This window comes from Manis pentadactyla, chromosome X, assembly GCF_030020395.1.
Source record: "Manis pentadactyla isolate mManPen7 chromosome X, mManPen7.hap1, whole genome shotgun sequence".
Classification (NCBI taxonomy): domain Eukaryota; kingdom Metazoa; phylum Chordata; class Mammalia; order Pholidota; family Manidae; genus Manis; species Manis pentadactyla.
The window spans coordinates 96,617,059-96,636,581 of record NC_080038.1 but is presented as its reverse complement, the minus strand read 5'-3'; the positions used below and the strand labels follow the sequence as shown (position 1 = coordinate 96,636,581).

The 19,523-nt window shown below is 38.8% G+C and overlaps 1 protein-coding gene across 2 annotated transcripts in view; it reads left to right on the top strand.

Moving 5' to 3' along the window:
- The window catches only part of TAF7L (TATA-box binding protein associated factor 7 like), a 60,801-nt gene that overhangs the window by 24,126 nt on the left and 17,152 nt on the right, over positions 1–19,523 (top strand). For both annotated transcript variants that reach the window (XM_057496155.1, XM_057496156.1), the window contains exons 3-5: positions 5,722–6,050; positions 9,458–9,540; positions 10,337–10,415. In XM_057496155.1, the coding sequence (XP_057352138.1) occupies positions 5,813–6,050; positions 9,458–9,540; positions 10,337–10,415 (400 nt within the window). In that variant the 5' untranslated portion in view covers positions 5,722–5,812. The remainder of the gene's footprint in view (positions 1–5,721; positions 6,051–9,457; positions 9,541–10,336; positions 10,416–19,523) is intronic.

The window sequence follows — 19,523 nt, the reverse complement described above, 5'->3', positions numbered from 1 at the left end:
GTTTATAGTAACTATACTTGTCAAGTGACATCACCAAAAATGGCAGAGCAGGAAACTCCAGGGTTCTGTATCTTCACAGAAACAATGAATAAGCTGGCAAAACTGCCAAGTTCAGCAGACCTCCAGAATCTAGGGGGAAAAAAAGCACAATAAGCATAAGAAAGCTTAATGAAAAAAAAAAGTGGCTACATAGCAGTTAAAGAGTTCAGTGGTGTTTTTAATCACCTGCCTATTGCTCTCCACTCCCCAGGTCAACAGCAGTCATGAAGACGACATTCTTTACTTCTGGCACAGGCTGATATTGCCAGAGGGAGCAATGTGGACCTTACTCTCAAAGATTATGATTGTTTGTTTTAACCTAACCAGTGGCCCCTACAAGGACTGATGTAAGCGCCTGCCTTGATTTCACCTCACTCACAGCATTCCCAGGGCTTTCTGGGTGGCTTCTGCCAGAAACATTTAAAGGCTAAAGTACTGTCTGGAGCATCCTGGGGAAAGGGATAATAGGCAAACAATAGACAAAAGCCTGGGAAAGGAGATATGTGGAGGAGTAGAGCTTTTAACAGCTGTCATGTATAGTGAAGAACCAGGAAAGCCACATGCATGCCCAGAGCTGGACACATGCTCAGAAAAGGCCTGAGAAGATCTAAGCTTTCACCTCTGGCTGACCTTCAGGATTCATACAAGCAGGAACTGAAGGCTAAGACAGAGTTGTAGATGGACTGGCTAAGCGTTGAAGGAATCCCCAAACACAAAGCCACTCAGCAAAAATTAGGAGAGTACTTTTTTCTTTCTCTTTTTTTCCTTTCTGCTTTTCTTTTCTTGGCTCAGGGCATTTAAGAAAATTCTGTCAAAATACTAGTTGACCACTAAGCTAATGGAGTATGAACTTCATTGGCCATGTTACAGAATAGAGACTTTATAAAAATAGTTTAGTAATTACTTTAACTATAAATGGATTAAGTACTCTGATCAAAAAGCAGAGAGATCAGCAGAATAAATAACCATTGGGCCAAGGAAGAAATCACAAGGGAAATTAGGATATAACTTGAAACAAATGAAAGTGAAAACACAAAATAATAAAACTTATGGGACATAGCAGAAGCAGTGCTAAAAGGGACATGTGTAGTTGTAAATGCTTATATTTAAAAATAATAAACATCTCAAGTCAAGAACTTTATATCTTAAGGAACTAGAAAAAGAAGAAAAAACTAAACCTAAAGCTACCAGGAGGGAAATAAAGATTAGAGCAGAGATAAATAAATAGAAAAACAATAGAGGGTATAGAGGACAAGTACCTCAACATAATAAAGGCCATATATGATAAACCCACAGCCAACATTATACTTAACAGCAAGAAACTGAAAGCTTTTCCTTTAAGATCAAGAACAAGACAAGGATGCCCACTCTCCCTACTTTTATTCAAGTTCTGGAGGTCCTAGCCATGGTAATCAAACAATACAAAGAAATAAAAGGCATCCAGATTGGTAAGGAAGAAGCCAAACTGTCACTGTTTGCAGATGACATGATATTGTGTATAAAAAAACCCTAAAGAATCCACTCCAAAACTACTAGATCTAATATCTGAATTCAGCAAAGTTGCAGGATACAAAATTAATACACAGAAATCTGTTGTATACCTATACATGAATGATGAACTAGCAGAAAGAGAAATCAGGGAAACAATTCCATTCACAATTGCATCAAAAAGAATAAAATACCTAGGAATAAGCCTAACCAAGGAAGTGAAAGACCTATACTCTGAAAACTACAAGACACTCATGAGAGAAATTAAAGAAGATACCAATGAATGGAAACACATCCTGTGCTCATGAATAAGAAGAATTAATATTGTCAAAATGTCCATCCTGCCTAAAGCAATCTACAGATTCAATGCAATCTCTAACAAAATACCAATAGCATTCTTCAACAAACTAGAACAAATAGTTCTAAAATTCATATGGAACCCCAAAAGACCCCAAATAGCCGAAGAAATTCTGAGAAGGAAGAATAAAGTGGGGGGGGGGTGTTATGCTCCCCAACTTCAAGCTCTACTACAAAGCCACAGTAATTAAGACAGTTTGGTATGGGCACAAGAACAGACCCATAGACCAATGGAACAGACTAGAGAGCCCAGATATAAACCCAAGCATACATGGTCAATTAATATATATGATAAAGGAGCTGTGGACATACAGTGGGGAAATTACAGCCTCTTCAACAACTGGTGTTGACAAAACGGGACAGCTACATGAAAGAGAATGAAACTGGATTATTGTCTAACCCCATACACAAAAGTAAACTCGAAATGGTTCGAAGACCTGAATGTAAGTCATGAAACCATAAAAGTCTTAGAAGAAAACATAGGCAAAAATCTCTTGAATATGAACATGAGCAACTTTTTCCTGGACGCATCTCCTCGGGCAAGGGAAACAAAATAAAAAATGAACAAATGGGACTACATTTTGCTAAAAAGCTTCTGTACAGCAAAGGACACCATCAGCAGAACATAATGGCATCCTACAGTATGGGAGAATGTATTTGTAAATGACATATCCTACAAGGGGTTAACATCCAAAATATATAAAGAACTCACAAGGCTCAACACCCAAAAAGCAAATAACCCAATTAAGATGGGCGGAGGATCTGAACAGACAGTTCTCCAAAGAAGAAATTCAGATGGCCAACAGGCACATGAAAAGATGCTCCACATTGGTAATTATCAGGGAAATGCAAATTAAAATCACAATGAGATATCACCTCACACAGTAAGGATGGCCAACATAGAAAAGACTAGGAACAACAAGTGCTGGCGAGGTTGTGGAGAAAGGGAAACCCTCTTACATTGCTGGTGAGAATGTAAACTAGTTCAACCATTGTGGAAAGCAATATGGAGGTTCCTCAAAAACTAAAAATAGAAATACCATTTGATTCAGAAATTCCACTCCTAGGAATTTACCCTAAGAATGCAGCAGCCCAGTTTGAAAAAGACAAATGCACCCCTATGTTTATTGCAGCACTATTCACAATATCCAAGAATTGGAAGCAACCTAAGTGTCCATCAGTAGATGAATGGATAAAGAAGATGTGGTACATATACACAAAGGAATATTATTCAGCCATAAGAAGAAAACAAATCCTACCATTTGCACCAACATGGATGGAGCTAGAGGGTATTATGCTCAGTGAAATAAATGAGGCAGAAAAAGACAGGTACCAAATGATTTCACTCATATGTGGAGTATAAGAACAAAGAAAAAACTGAAGGAACAAAACAGCAGCAGACTCACAGAACCCAAGAATGGACTAACAGTTAAGAAAGGGAAGGGACTGGGGAGGGTGGGTGGGAAGGGAGGGATAAGGGAATTGAGGGGCATTATGGTTAGCACACATAATGTAGGGGGGGCACAGAGAAGGCAATATAGCACAGAAAAGACAAGTAGTGACTCTATAGCATCTTACAATGCTGATGGACAGTAGCTGTAATGGGGTATGTGGTGGGGACTTGATAATGGGGGGAATCTAGTAACCACAATGTTGCCCATGTGAGTTTATATTAATGATACCAAAATAAAACAAACAAACAAATGAATAAATAAAAAGAAAAATAATAGAGAAAAGCAATGAAACCAAAAGCAGGTTCTTTGAAAATATCAACAAAACTGAGAAATCTTTAGCTAAACCAACTAAGACAAACAGAAAGAAGACTTAAATTAATAAGACCAGAAAAAAATTGTAGGGACATTACTATTGATTTTACAGAACTAAAAAGGGTTATAAGAGAATACTATTAACTATTGTACATAAGTAAGTTAGACAACCTAGATGAAATGGAAAAATTCCTAGAAACACACAACTACCAAAACTGAATCATGAAGAAATAGAAAATCTCAACAAATCTATTACTAATAAGGAGATTAAATCCATTTCAAAAGTCTGCAAACAAAAACAAAGAAAAGCTCTGAACCAGATGGCCTCAGTGATTATTCTACCAAACAACATTAACTCGTGTATTTCTCAAAATCTTCCAAAATATATGAGAACACTTCCTAACTCATTTTATGAGTAAGTGAAAGAACCCAGATACAAAAGGACAAACATTGTATGATTCCACTTACATGAGGTGCCTAGAATAGGCAAATTCATAAAGACAGAAAGTGGATAGGTTACCAGGGGCTGGGGGTGGGGGTAGAAAATGGGGAAAAGCTGCACATCTTATTGTGTAGGGGAGGTCTGAGAATGTAAACATAGACACAGAGTTAAATGGACCTGGGTTTAAATTAAGTATTGGCTCTGCCATTTACTAGATGTGTGACATTTAAAAGTTTCAGTTTACTCATCTGAAGAAAAAAAAAGATCTAGTCACACCAAACTCATACAGCAACTGTGAGGGTTAAACGAGGTAATGCATGCAAAGCTCTTAGCCAAGAGCTTAGCACCTAATAAGCACTCAATGAATGTTAGCTATTATTAACCTTAAAACATTTCTGACACATAACTCAATTTCTGTTGAAGTAATGCATGGAGCTGCATATTTGCTGTAATAATGAAATTGATTGAAGCCATAGCTAGAGAAGGGGAAGGAGGCCTTTGGAGGGGATAGAGTCCAGAAGAACTTACTGGAGAGAGAGCAATGTGACAGAACAGAACCCAGAAATACATTGTGTACATATTTGACAATATAAAGTATGTATATAACAGGTTTTCATCTGTATATCAATTCTACTTCTTGGATAAGCTCTCCCCTATCAACAGAAACTGTAATTCATGTCCTTTCCTTTCTTGCACTTTTCATTCTTTTCTTCCTTAAAAAGGGGCTAGCAATCTAACAATCAAGGACAAATTACATATGTGTATGCCTATATCTTAAGGATAGTTTTTCCCTCCTTCCATATAACTCTTACCATATTTTAAACACTTAATAAACAATTAATGTGCCAAATCTGGTGCATTCGGTTCTGAATTAACGTTTGTTGGATGATTAAATTTGTAAGTGAGCAGTTACTTACTACGCTCCCCCTCCTCTACCCATTGGGATGCTACCTGTGACACTTCTGTCAGAACACTATTTTTATTTATCTAATGTTTATATCTGATTCACTTTTAAAAAGTTTTTGAAACAACTTTCAATGTAACTGCACAAGATAAAATAATTAGGGAATTGGGAGAGAATGTGGTTATTTGAGATAAGAGAAAGATCAGCATGTACCAGTAAGGTTCACAGTTGTCAAGGGTGAGTTGCAAAATTAGTTCTGAGAGTCTTAGTGGCCATCACAACAAGGAAAGTTAATTATATAATTCATATATTTCACATTCAGAACATATACCATCAGCCATTTCAGGTTACTGAGAATGAAATTTTTCCTTTGAGCCATTATTAAAGAATTATTTTTTGGTTAATAATGCCATTAAGAATATTCTATAGTAAATACAAAATAAGTTACAACCTGCCAAGGTAGCCTAACAACATAACGCCAATGATCAGTGGATGGATTCTTAAGGGAGCCAAAATGATTTTATCTACATCTGAAGCTCTGGTAATTTAGGTTCACTGAATAAAAAATATCACCTGTCCAACAGAAATTGTACAATAATTAGTGTTCCAAAAATATTTATTCCTTATGATTAAGGTTAGATAATTGTTCAGCAGTAGAAATTTCAAAGCTCTTATAGCCAACAGGCACCCATAGTTATCTCTAATATTATCCCTGTGTCTTTAAGGAGCGTGCAGTTGATAGTTCTCTGAAAGTTCTGTACCTTCCAAGGTCACATGACTAAACTGGAAGCCATTTTGTGATCTCAACGGTAGTTGATGGAGGGTCCTGAGGAACAGAAAACGCCAGTTCTGTCAGAAAATGATTCAACACCAACAGTTTCAACATCAGAAGTAATGAGCTTACAAGATCCCCAGACTCATATGGACCCTGTTGCTGAAACCACTGGCGACCACGGCCTCGAAACTGCCGATGATCAAGGCTTTCAAACGCCTGCCAACAGAGGCACCCAGGCTGCTGACGCAGCTTCTCTGGGAAACTTACTGGAAGGGAAAGGTCAGTGGCTCGAAGTTTTCTTCCTGTAAATTAAGGCTATTCTTTGGGAGACGTGAACTTCTAGAAGTTTATTTGAAGTGCCACCACCTTTTTAAGAGAAATACACGGTGGGTGGAACTTGGGTCCCTTTCCAAAAGATGTAAAATACGGACTCTGTTGAGGAGACGGGAACGGTTAATAATGGGGAAGTCTGGGCCCGAATTCGAGTTATCTAAGGGTTCTGCACGGGCGCTGTATTCGTCACCCGGAGAGGTCGCCTTGCCACGACCTCTAACAGATTCTAGGAGTAACCGAATGTACCACCCCTTTTACAGATATCACAGGGTACTGGTAATGCGGCCGCCCCGAAGGTCACCCCTGTATCCAGGGAATTTGTTCTGAAGTGTTGGCCTGCGAGGTCCTTGAGCGGCCACATCCCTGACACGCTGAGTGCCTTTCGAGTCTTCTGGCTCGAGCACGCGGCGAACTGCTGCCATCTTGAGGGCGGGCGGCCGCGCAGGCCTGATGAGGAGGAGAGGCGCGGCGCGTTGGGCGCCAGTCGCCTGTAGCCGGTTTCCACTGTCCTTTCCAAGCCCACTCAAGGCCCCGCCTGAACCCCCTGCCCCCGGGCACAGAGGCTGGTCCCCTCTGCGCGGCCTTTGTGGTCCCGGCCCTAGGCAGCGAGGCAGCGACTGAGTTGGCGGTCAGGGGACTCCTGGGGCCGGGTCAGTGCCTGGCGCCAGCGTGCCGCACCTCCCTCGCCAGCCTGCCTGGGTGGCAAGGCGCGACGGCTTGGGTCCCTCGGCCCCGCGAGAGGTTTTCCAGGGAAATGGGATCAAAGTCTTGGATCTGGACTCTTACCTTGCAAGCTTAATGCCCTTGGAATAAGGATGGAGTGCTCACTGCCTCCAAACAGCAGCCAGCGGCTCTGAACCTGAGAAAATACCAGTTTAGGCTTGTGCTGACTTGTTTGGCGCCCTCCTGCGAGCTGTAATTCTAATTTCAATTCTAATTCCCCTAAATGGAGACAGAGCTGGGTAGGAAGGCGAACACGGTTAGTAGTGGACAGTGGTCCTGTTAATTTAATTAGGTATCAAAGAGTGCTTGCTGGAAAAAAGTGGGTGCACTTTCTTAAATACTGTACAAGCAGCTCATTGGGTAAATGCAGGTAACACATAAAACTAATCACAACTCATTTTAACCAGGGTTGTCCACCATCTCTGAAATAGTTTTAGTTCTTGCAGTCTTTCTTTCATAAGAGAGGAGTTGCCAAAAAGGCATTGGAATGAACAAACTGTCCTCCCAGTTCTGCTGAGAATTTGAAAAGTTACTATTGATCTGATAAATATCTTGTTTACCAACTAGTTCTTCAAATAATCTGTAATGCTACTCTCAACCTTAAATGTTTGTTACTCTTCATTCCCTTAGGCAATGTGCCTAGGTCCCAAGATTTTTATGTGTTTACTTTATTGTAATTAAGTTTTTCCCTGATGTTTATAAATGGTTTTTGTATTTGTGTGTGTGTGTGTGTGTATGTCTATCTGTATAACTGTCTAAAGCCGGAAGAGAAGAAATGATTGTTACCAATAATCATTTATGACAATGAAAGACAATGACAGAGAGAGAGGCAAATAATCTCTTTCTCTCATCCTGGGTACCTGTTTTTCCACAGCTGACATCTCTTGTGCTTTCTAGGCCTTTCTGGTAGTTGCTGAAGTCATGCTAAAGGACTGACATCATCACTGGTGAATGATTTCACTGAAACAGGGTCTCAGATTTATTTGTATGTATTTTTTTAAGAAGTTTTTAGTGCTTTAGTGACATTCAAATTCAAAACTCAGAACCCAGTTAATGGTTTACATAGTATTAGGAGCTGTACGTTAACTGGAGCTTTTAAGTAATTTAAGGTGTTGAGATTTTACAACTTGGTATATAGCATAGTGTCCTTACTTCATAAGAAAACTTGGTCAGGTTTCACATTTGTACATTGCTTTCTTGCCACCTTTGAGAAAAAATTTACTCAGAAGTGTGGGCCCTGAAACCTAAGATGCAAGCCACTGCAAATACATCCCAATAGATGGAAAAGAAGATTTAAAATAATGAAGGAGATTATTCACTTTACAGAAGGCATATTTTTTGTATTAAAGTATAGTTGATATACAATCTTATGTTGGTTTCAAATATACAACACAGTGGTTCAACAGTTACCCATATTATTAAATCCTCACCTCCTCTAGTGTGGTTACTATATATTAACCTAGTAAGATGTTATGGAATCATTTAGTATATTCTCCACACTGTACTGCTGCTCACATGATAAACTTGTGATTGTGAATTATTGTGCCCCTTTATCCCTTTAGCTCTTCCCACCTCACCCACCACAACCCCTCCCCCTTGGTAACCACTAGTGCCTTCTGGGTGTCTATGAGTCTACTGCTATTTTGTTCCTTCTGTTTGCTTTGTTTTCATACTCCACAAATAAGTGAAATCATATAGTATTTGTCTTTCTCTCCCTGGCTTATTTCACTGAGCATAATGCCCTCTAGATCCAACCATGTTGTTGCCAATGGGAAGATTTCTTTTTATAGGTGAATAGAAGGTGTATTTTTTTAAATAAAGGGATCCATCTTAAGATTCCTTTAAATAGCATTTAGGGGTATTTCAAATAAGTGGTGGTTATGAGGAATAAATGAAATAATAGACCTAACACACTCAATGTTACTGCCTGGCACATAGAATATGTGCAGTAAATGTTAGTAATAAATAAATCAAATTGGATTTTATGTTCTTTTGTATCACTCCTTCAGGAATGTGCCCATTCCATGAAGTTAGATATACTACTATAGATAGCCAGCCATAAGAACTGGACTCCTAACTTTTCCCCAGGTAGATCAAAGCTCTTCATGCTGGCTCTAGAGTCATAAAAAGCTGCTTGCTCTCTCATCAACTTGCTTAATTCCTACCAATCCTTTATGGCAGAGATATTGAAAATTAAGCTTATTTCCTTCACATCACCATAGAACATTTATGCCAGTGGTTTTGTCTGGTTTTGACCTTTCTTTGGCACTCTTCCCTGCAGAGGGATGTACTTTGCTTCGGTTGGCACCATTGTGGTGGTGAATTGTAGTTCTTTACCTAAGAGTTTAAGAATATTATTAAGACTAAGTCATGTTTCATAAGAACTCTTACTTCATTTGTTACCATGTAGTTCGAATTAACTTTGTAAAACGTGCATATGTTGGAGGGGAGATAAGATGATTTTTAGAAATAATCAAGTTATGTCAAATAAGGTATTTCAGAGCTGCTCACACATCATTCCTGTGAGGGTTAGGGACAAAAGAGCTTTTCTAAACTTAACCAGTACTACCAGGAGTGGTCAGCAGAGGGAGCATGAGTTTTTGGTGACTTGGTTTTATGTCTGTTTTCAGGGACTCAAGAGCAAGAGATGAGTCCAAGCCAGAATGAACCTCCTCACGAACTTGAGGACCAGTTTATATTGCGTCTGCCTCTGGTAAGAAACCCTTGTGTCTCAGACCAAATATCTTCAGTGCATAAGTATTAACTCTGCTTGGATTCTGTAGCCCGTCTATTTAAGGTTGGCTGTAAAAACTGAGAACATTTGCCTCCAAGCAGCCCTATCCTAGTGTGTACTCTTTTTAGCAGCGTTTCTTTTGCCCTCTATGTGCCACGTCTCATGCGGGTTGACTTCCTGGCAAACAGCTGTGAAACTCATGGATTCAGTCATTTACCACAGATGCTAAGAGCTTGTTCACTGGACAGCGAAGATAATTCTAAAATCCTTTCTGTCACCTCAGAAGGGGCAGTGAGAGGGAAGAGCACTGTTTCCTCATATTCACCACCAGGCAGGCTGTGGAAGCTCACCTCAACATTGCGTTAGGGGCTCTTACCCTATTGATACCTGTATTCAAGTACTACTTAATCTAAGAAAGCTATATTAAGAGTGGGCTTCAGAAAGGAATTTCCCCAATTAGGGTTAATGAATATGCCCAGTAAAACTGCAGTTAAGTCTTTCCATAGCAACTCCAACTGAAGGGTAGCAGCGAGAGGCAGGAATGTAGAACTAAGAGAAGGCATTAACTGCAGCTACTGAAAGACAACAATGAGATTAGAGTCTGCCTCATCCTAACTTCACTTACCCAATGCACAGTATCTCATGGTACATAGCCTTGTTCTTAATGTTTGGGAGGTTTAAGGTTTTATTTAAGGGAGGGCTCTCTTTGACATACCTGTCTGGTAGCTGCCAAATAGACAATTCATCCTGATTTTTCAATTTACTCCCTTTTTAGGGACATGCTTCTACTGTCAGGAAGATAATACGTTCTGAAAGTGCTACCATGAAGGATAAACTAAAAATTGACTTCTCTCGTAAGTAGTTAATACCATTCACCATACATTGAACAGTAATTCATTAAGAGATTGCTATGTGTCAAGCACTGTACTGGATACTAAGAATGTGACAAAGAATAGAATGTGGTCTCTTGTCTTGATCGACTATAAGAGAGGCTTAAATCACTCCCATCTCTTTTTTTTATTAAGGTATCATTGATATACACTCTTATGAAGGTTTCACAACAAAAACAATGTGGTTATTACATTCACCCTTATTATCAAGTCCCCCTCATACCCTGTTGCAGTCACTGTCCATCAGTGTAGTAAGATGCCACAGAGTCCCTATTTGTCTTCTCTGAGCTACACTGTCTTTCCTGTGACCCCACATACACCATGTGCACCAATCATGATACCCCACAATCCCCTTCTCCCTCCCTCCCCCACTCCTCCCCTTTGGTAACCCCTACTCCCTTCTTGGAGTCTGTGAGTCTGTTGCTGTTTTGTTCCTTCAGTTTTGCTTTGTTGTTATACTCCACAAATGAGGGAAGTCATTTGGTACTTGTCTTTCTCTGCCTGGTTTATTTCACTGAGCCTAATACCCAGTAGCTCCATCTATGTTGTTGTAATGGTAGGATTTGTTTGTTTCTTATGGCTGAATAGTATTCCATTGTGTATGTGTACCACATCTTCTTTATCCATTCATCTACTGATGGACACTTAAGTTGCTTCCATATCTTGGCTATTGAAAATAGTGCTGCAATAAACATAGGGGTGTATATGTCTTTTTGAATCTGAGAACATGTATTCTTTGGGTAAATTCCTAGGAGTAGAACTCCCGGGTCAAATGGTATTTCTACTTTTAGCTTTTTGAGGAACTTCTGTACTGCTTTCCACAATGGTTGAACTACATTACATTCCCACCAGCAGTGTAGGAGGGTTTCCCTTCCTCCACATCTTTGCCAGCATTTGTTGTTGTTTTTCTTTTGGATGATGGCCATCCTAACTGGTGTAAGGTGATATCTCATTGTGGTTTTAATTTGCATTTCTCTGATGATTAGCGATGTGGAGCATCTTTTCACATGCCTGTTGGCTATCTGCATTTCTTCTTTGGAGAAGTGTCTGTTCAGATCCTCTATCCATTTTTTCATCAGGTTATTTGCTTTTTGTTTGTTGAGGCACATGAGCTCTTTATATATTTTGGATGTCAACCCCTTCTCAGATACGTCATTTACAAATATATTCTCCCATACTGTAGGATGCCTTTTTGTTCTGTTGATGATGTCCTTTGCTGTACAGAAGCATGATGTAGTCCCATTTGTTCATTTTTTATTTTGCTTCCCTTGCCCGAGGAGATGCGTTCAGGAAAAAGTTGCTCATGTTTATATTCAAGAGATTTTTGCCTATGTTTTCTTCTAAGAGTTTTATGGTTTCGTGACTTACATTCAGGTCTTTGATCCATGTCGAGTTTACTTTTGTGTATGGAGTTAGACAATAATCCAGTTTCATTCTCTTACATGTAGCTGCCCAGTATCAATACCAGTTGTTATAGAGGCTGTCATTTCCCATTGTATATCCATTGCTCCTTTATCGTATATTAATTGACCATATATGCTTGGGTTTATATCTGGGCTCTCTAGTCTTTTCCATTGGTCTATGGGTCTGTCTTGAGCCAGTACCAAATTGTCTTGATTACTGTGGCTTTGTTGTAGAGCTTTAAGTCAGGGAGCGTAATTCCCCTCCACTTTATTCTTCCTTCTGAGGATTGCACAGGATGTGTTTCCATTCATTGGTATCTTCTTTAATTTATCTCATAAGTGTCTTGTACTTTTCAGAGTATAAGTCTTTCACTTCCTTGGTTAGGTTTATTCCTAGGTATTTTATTCTTTTTGATGCAATTGTGAATGGAATTGTTTTCCTGGTTTCTCTTTTTGCTGGTTCATCATTAGCATATAGAAAGGCAACAGATTTCTGTGTATTAATTTTGTATCCTGCAACTTTGCTGAATTCATATATTAGATCTAGTAGTTTGGGAGTGGATTCTTTAGGGTTTTTTATGTACAATATCTTGTCATCTGCAAATAGGGACAGTTTAACTTCTTCCTTGGCAATCTGGATGCCTTTTATTTCTTTGTGTTGTCTGATTGCCATGTCTAGGAACTCCAGAACTATGTTGAATAAAAGTGGGGAGAATGGGCATCCTTGTCTTGCTCTTGATCTTGAAGGAAAAACTTTCAGCTTCTCACTGTTAAGTATGATGTTGGCTGTGGGTTTGTCATATATGGCCTTTATTATGTTGAGGTACTTGCCCTCTATACCCATTTTGTTGAGAGCTTTTATTATTAATGGATGTTGAGTTTTGTCAAATGCTTTTTCAGTATCTGTGAAGATGATCATGTGCTTTTTGTCCTTTTTGTTGACGTGGTGAATGATGTTGATGGATTTTTGAATGTTGTACCATCCTTGCATCCCTGGAATAAATCCTACTTGATCATGATGGATGATCTTCTTGATGTATTTTTGAATTTGGTTTGCTAATATATTTTTGTATCTGTGTTCATCAGGGATATTGGTCTGTAATTTTCTTTTTTTGTGGTGTCTGCCTGGTTTTGGTATTAGAGTGATCCCTACCTCATAGAATGAGTTTGGGAGTATTCCCTCCTCTTCTACTTTTTGGAAAACTTTAAGGAGGATGGGTATTAGGTCTTCACAAAAAGTTTAATAAAATTCAACAGTGAATCCATCTGGTCCAGGTGTTTTGTTCTTAGGTAGTTTTTTGATAACCAATTCTATTTCATTGCTGGTAATTGGTCTATTCAGATTTTCTGTTTCTTTCTGGGTCAGCCTTGGAAGGTTGTATTTTTCTAGAAACTTGTCCATTTCTTCTGGTTATCCAGTTTGCTAGCATATAATTTTTCATAGTATTCTCTCATAATTCTTTGTATTTCTGTGGTGTCTGTAGTGATTTTTCCTTTCTCACTTCTGATTTTGTTTATGAGTGTAGACTCTTTATTTCTTGAGAAGTCTGGCTAGTGGTTTGTCTATTTTGTTTATTTTCCTGAAGAACCAGCTCTTGCTTTCACTGATTCTTTCTATTATTTTTTTGTTCTTGTTTTTATTTATTTGTGCTCTGATCCTTATTATGTCCCTCCTTTTAATGACTTTGGGTCTCATTTGTTCTTCTTTTACTAGTTTCTTTAATTGTGAGTTTAGACTGTTCATATGGGATTGTTCTTCTTTCCTGAGGTGGGCCTGTATTGCAATATACTTCCCTCTGAGCATGGCCTTTGCTGCATCCCACAGAGTTTTTAGTGTTGAATTATTGTTACCATTTTTCCCCATATATTGCTTGATCTCTGTTTTTAGTTGGTCATTGATCTATTGATTATTTAGGAGTATGTTGTGAAGCCTCCATGTGCTTATGGGCTTTTTCGTTTTCTTTGTGTAGTTTATTTCTAGTTTCATACCTTTGTGGTCTGAGAACTGGTTGGTACAATTTCAGTCTTTTTTAATTTACTGAGGCTCTTTTTGTGGCCTACTGTATGATCTATTCTTGAAAATGTTCCATGTGCCCTTGAGAAGAATGGGTATACTCTTGCTTTTGGATGGAGTGTTCTGTAGATATCCATTAGGTCCATCTGTTCTAATACATTGTTCTGTCTCCTTACTAATTTTCTGTCTGGTGGATCTGTCCTTTGGAGTGAGTGGTGTGTTGAAGTCTCCTAAAATGAATGCATTGCATTCTATTTCTCCCTTTAATTCTGTTAGTATTTGTTTCACATATGTAGGTGCTTCTGTGTTGGGTGCATAGATATTTATAATAGTTATATCCTCTTCTTGGACTGACCCCTTTATCATTATGTAATGTCCTTCTTTGTCTCTTCTGACTTTCTTTTTTTTTTTTTTTTTTTAAATAATTATTTTTTATTGAAGGGTAGTTGACGCACAGTATTACATTACATTAGTTTCAAGTGTACAACACAGTGGTAGAACATTTATATACATAATTCTAGGTTCCAGCTATCACCCTACCAAGCTGTTACAATATCTTGACTATATTCCTTATGCTATACATTACATCCCGGTTACTTATTTATTTTACCATTGGAAGTCTGTCCTTTTTTTTTTTTTTTTTTTTGTGAGGGCATCTCTCATATTTATTGATCAAATGGTTGTTAACGACAATAAAATTCTGTATAGGGGAGTCAATGCTCAATGCACAATCATTAATCCACCCCAAGCCTAATTTTCGTCAGTCTCCAATCTTCTGAGGCATAACAAACAAGTTCTTACATGGAGAACAAATTCTTACATAATGAATAAGTTACATAGTGAACAGTACAAGGGCAGTCATCACAGAAACGTTCGGTTTTGCTCATGCATTATGAACTCTAAACAGTCAGTTCAAATATGAATACTCATTTGGTTTTTATACTTGATTTATATGTGGATACCACATTTCTCTCTTTATTATTATTATTTTTAATAAAATGCTGAAGTGGTAGGTAGATACAAGATAAAGGTAGAAAACATAGTTTAGTGTTGTAAGAGAGCAAATGTAGATGATCAGGTGTGTGCCTGTAGACTATGTGTTAATCCAAGCTAGACAAGGGCAATAAAACATCCACGTATGCAGAAGATTTCTCTCAGAGCAGGGGGGGTGGGGTTCTAAGCCTCACCTCTGTTGATCCCCAATTTCTCACCTGATGGCCCCCCTGCGACTGTGCCTGTCTTAGGTTGTTCCTCCCTTGAGGAATCTTACCCGTCTCTGGCTAACCAGTCATCTTCCGGGGCCATACAGGGAAATGTAAAGTTGGTAAGTGAGAGAGAGGCAATATTGTTTGAAAAGGTTGGCTTTTTACTTCTTTGCAGATTTATGCCCTGTGGCTTCTATGCCCAGCATTTGTCTTGAGGTATCTTTACCACTTGGAGGAGTTATGATACTCGGTAAATTTGATATGAGGCACGAATTCTATTTAAGGGTTGTAATTAGGAAGGAAGAAGAAAAGCTATAAAAGTAGCAGACGGAAGAAAACATGGGAAGATTGATTATTTCTTTGACATATCTTCTTGTAGAGTAACTTCAGCATATATAGGTTTTAAGCTACTACTTAAATTGCGCACACACATTAACATAATAGGAGTATAGTTACATAACCAAAGCATATCTGTAATTACCAGCCATCTCCGGTGAAACCAAGAAAACCATTAAGGCACCTTAGGCATTTGTGAAAACTTATCTATGATATGGTGGATATTGTCCAACTGAACTTGAACAGTCTGAGAGAAATCAGACAAATTAAAACAACCCATTCCTGGGGAATGTTCACATCCCTTATGTTCTTTTAACAGTAAATAGTCTGTAGTTGTAAGAGTTTGGAGCGCTACAATTTGCACTTCTCCAAATTCTTGGTTGAGTTCCAACAGTATAGATCCAGTCAAATTTGTTGTTTTACTGTATGCACAGGCCAGCTTAGATATCTCCTTCCTCATTCCCATGGCAAGTCCAGGAACTGGTGGGATGAGTGCATCTACAGCTGTAGCAGTGCGTGGATCTTTGTTGGGGTTTTTTGATGATCATCTTCTGGCATGAGTCTTCCAGAGAGTGCAGATGTTGGAAGTTCTTTTTCATATCGTATCTTAGTTCATTTTCGGGGTAGCCCAATTAGGCTTTGATCCTCTGTATAAACACAAACAGACCCTTTGCCTACACTTTTATATGCCCTTTATACCCTTGTGTAGAACTCATTGGAGGTTACCACACAGGAACTGCCCTTTTTTTTTTTTTTTGCTTTGTTTTTGGTATCACTAATCTACACTTACATGACGAATATTATGTTTACTAGGCTCTCCCCTATACCAGGTCTCCCCTATAAACCCCTTTACAGTCACTGTCCATCAGCATAGCAAAATGTTGTAGAATCACTACTTGCCTTCTCTGTGTTGTACAGCCCTCCCTTTTCTCCTACCCCCCCATGTATGTTAATCTTAATACCCCCCTACTTCTCCCCCCTTATCCCTCCCTACCCACCCATCCTCCCCAGTCCCTTTCCCTTTGGTACCCGTTAGTCCATTCTTGAGTTCTGTGATTCTGCTGCTGTTTTGTTCCTTCAGTTTTTCCTTTGTTCTTATATTCCACAGATAAGTGAAATCATTTGGTATTTCTCTTTCTCCCTTTGGCTTGTTTCACTGAGCATAATACCCTCCAGCTCCATCCATGTTGCTGCAAATGATTGGATTTGCCCTTTTCTTATGGCTGAGTAGTATTCCATTGTGTATATGTACCACATCTTCTTTATCCATTCATCTATTGATGGACATTTAGGTTGCTTCCAATTCTTGGCTATTGTAAATAGTGCTGCAATAAACATAGGGGTGCATCTGTCTTTCTCAAACTTGATTGCTGCGTTCTTAGGGTAAATTCCTAGGAGTGCAATTCCTGGGTCAAATGGTAAGTCTGTTTTGAGCATTTTGATATACCTCCATACTGCTTTCCACAATGGTTGAACTAGTTTACATTCCCACCAGCAGTGTAGGAGGGTTCCCCTTTCTCCACAGCCTCGCCAACATTTGTTGTTGTTTGTCTTTTGGATGGCAGCCATCCTTACTGGTGTGAGGTGATACCTCATTGTAGTTTTAATTTGCATTTCTCTGATAATTAGCGATGTGGAGCATCTTTTCATGTGTCTGTTGGCCATCTGTATTTCTTTTTTGGAGAACTGTCTGTTCAGTTCCTCTGCCCATTTTTTAATTGGGTTATTTGTTTTTTGTTTGTTGAGGCGTGTGAGCTCCTTATATATTCTGGACGTCAAGCCTTTATCGGATGTGTCATTTTCAAATATATTCTCCCATACTGTAGGGATCCTTCTTGTTCTATTGATGGTGTCTTTTGCTCTACAGAAGCTTTTCAGCTTAATATAGTCCCACTTACTCATTTTTGCTGTTGTTTTCCTTGCCCGGGGAGATATGTTCAAGAAGAGGTCGCTCATGTTTATGTCTAAGAGGTTTTCGCCTATGTTTTCTTCCAAGAGTTTAATGGTTTCATGGCTTACATTCAGGTCTTTGATCCATTTTGAGTTTACTTTTGTATATGGGGTTAGACAATGGTCCAGTTTCATTCTCCTACATGTAGCTGTCCAGTTTTGCCAGCACCACCTGTTGAAGAGACTGTCATTTCGCCATTGTATGTCCATGGCTCCTTTATCAAATATTAATTGACCATATATGTCTGGGTTAATGTCTGGATTCTCTAGTCTGTTCCATTGGTCTGTGGCTCTGCTCTTGTGCCAGTACCAAATTGTCTTGATTACTATGGCTTTATAGTAGAGCTTGAAGTTGGGGAGTGAGAGCCCCCCTACTTTATTCTTCTTTCTCAGGATTGCTTTGGCTATTCGGGGTCTTTGGTGTTTCCATATGAATTTTTGAATTATTTTTTCCAGTTCATTGAAGAATGTTGCTGGTAGTTTCATAGGGATTGCATCAAATCTGTATATTGCTTTGGGCAGGATGGCCATTTTAACGATATTAATTCTTCCTAGCCACGAGCATGGGATGAGTTTCCATCTGTTAGTGTCCCCTTTAATTTCTCTTAAGAGTGACTTGTAGTTTTCAGAGTATAAGTCTTTCACTTCTTTGGTTAGGTTTATTCCTAGGTATTTAATTTTTTTTGATGCAATTGTGAATGGAGTTGTTTTCCTGATTTCTCTTTCTGTTGGTTCATTGTTAGTATATAGGAAAGCCACAGATTTCTGTGTGTTGATTTTGTATCCTGCAACTTTGCTGTATTCCGATATCAGTTCTAGTAGTTTTGGGGTGGAGTCTTTAGGGATTTTTATGTACAGTATCATGTCATCTGCAAATAGTGACAGTTTAACTTCTTCTTTACCAATCTGGATTCCTTGTATTTCTTTATTTTGTCTGATTGCCGTGGCTAGGACCTCCAGTACTATGTTAAATAACAGTGGAGAGAGTGGGCATCCCTGTCTAGTTCCCGATCTCAGAGGAAATGCTTTCAGCTTCTCGCTGTTCAATATAATGTTGGCTGTGGGTTTATCATAGATGGCCTTTATTATGTTGAGGTACTTGCCCTCTATTCCCATTTTGCTGAGAGTTTTTATCATGAATGGATGTTGCACTTTGTCAAATGCTTTTTCAGCATCTATGGAGATGATCATGTGGTTTTTGTCTTTCTTTTTGTTGATGTGGTGGATGATGTTGATGGACTTCCGAATGTTGTACCATCCTTGCATCCCTGGGATGAATCCCACTTGGTCATGGTGTATGATCCTTTTGATGTATTTTTGAATTCGGTTTGCTAATATTTTGTTGAGTATTTTTGCATCTACGTTCATCAGGGATATTGGTCTGTAGTTTTCTTTTTTGGTGGGGTCTTTGCCTGGTTTTGGTATTAGGGTGATGTTAGCTTCATAGAATGAGTTTGGGAGTATTCCCTCCTCCTCTATTTTTTGGAAAACTTTAAGGAGAATGGGTATTATGTCTTCCCTGTATGTCTGATAAAATTCCGAGGTAAATCCATCTGGCCCGGGGGTTTTGTTCTTTGGTAGTTTTTTGATTACCACTTCAATTTCGTTGCTGGTAATTGGTCTGTTTAGATTTTCTGTTTCTTCCTGGGTCAATCTTGGAAGGTTATATTTTTCTAGGAAGTTGTCCATTTCTCCTAGGTTTCCCAGCTTGTTAGCATATAGGTTTTCATAGTATTCTCCAATAATTCTTTGCATTTCCCTGGGTTCCGTCGTGATTTTTCCTTTCTCGTTTCTGATACTGTTGATTTGTGTTGACTCTCTTTTCTTCTTAATAAGTCTGGCTAGAGGCTTATCTATTTTGTTTATTTTCTCAAAGAACCAGCTCTTGGTTTCATTGATTTTTGCTATTGTTTTATTCTTCTCAATTTTATTTATTTCTTCTCTGATCTTTATTATGTCCCTCCTTCTGCTGACCTTAGGCCTCATCTGTTCTTCTTTTTCCAATTTTGATAATTGTGACATTAGACCATTCATTTGGGATTGCTCTTCCTTTTTTAAATATGCTTGGATTGCTATATACTTTCCTCTTAAGACTGCTTTTGCTGTGTCCCACAGAAGTTGGGGCTTAGTGTTGTTGTTGTCATTTGTTTCCGTATATTGCTGG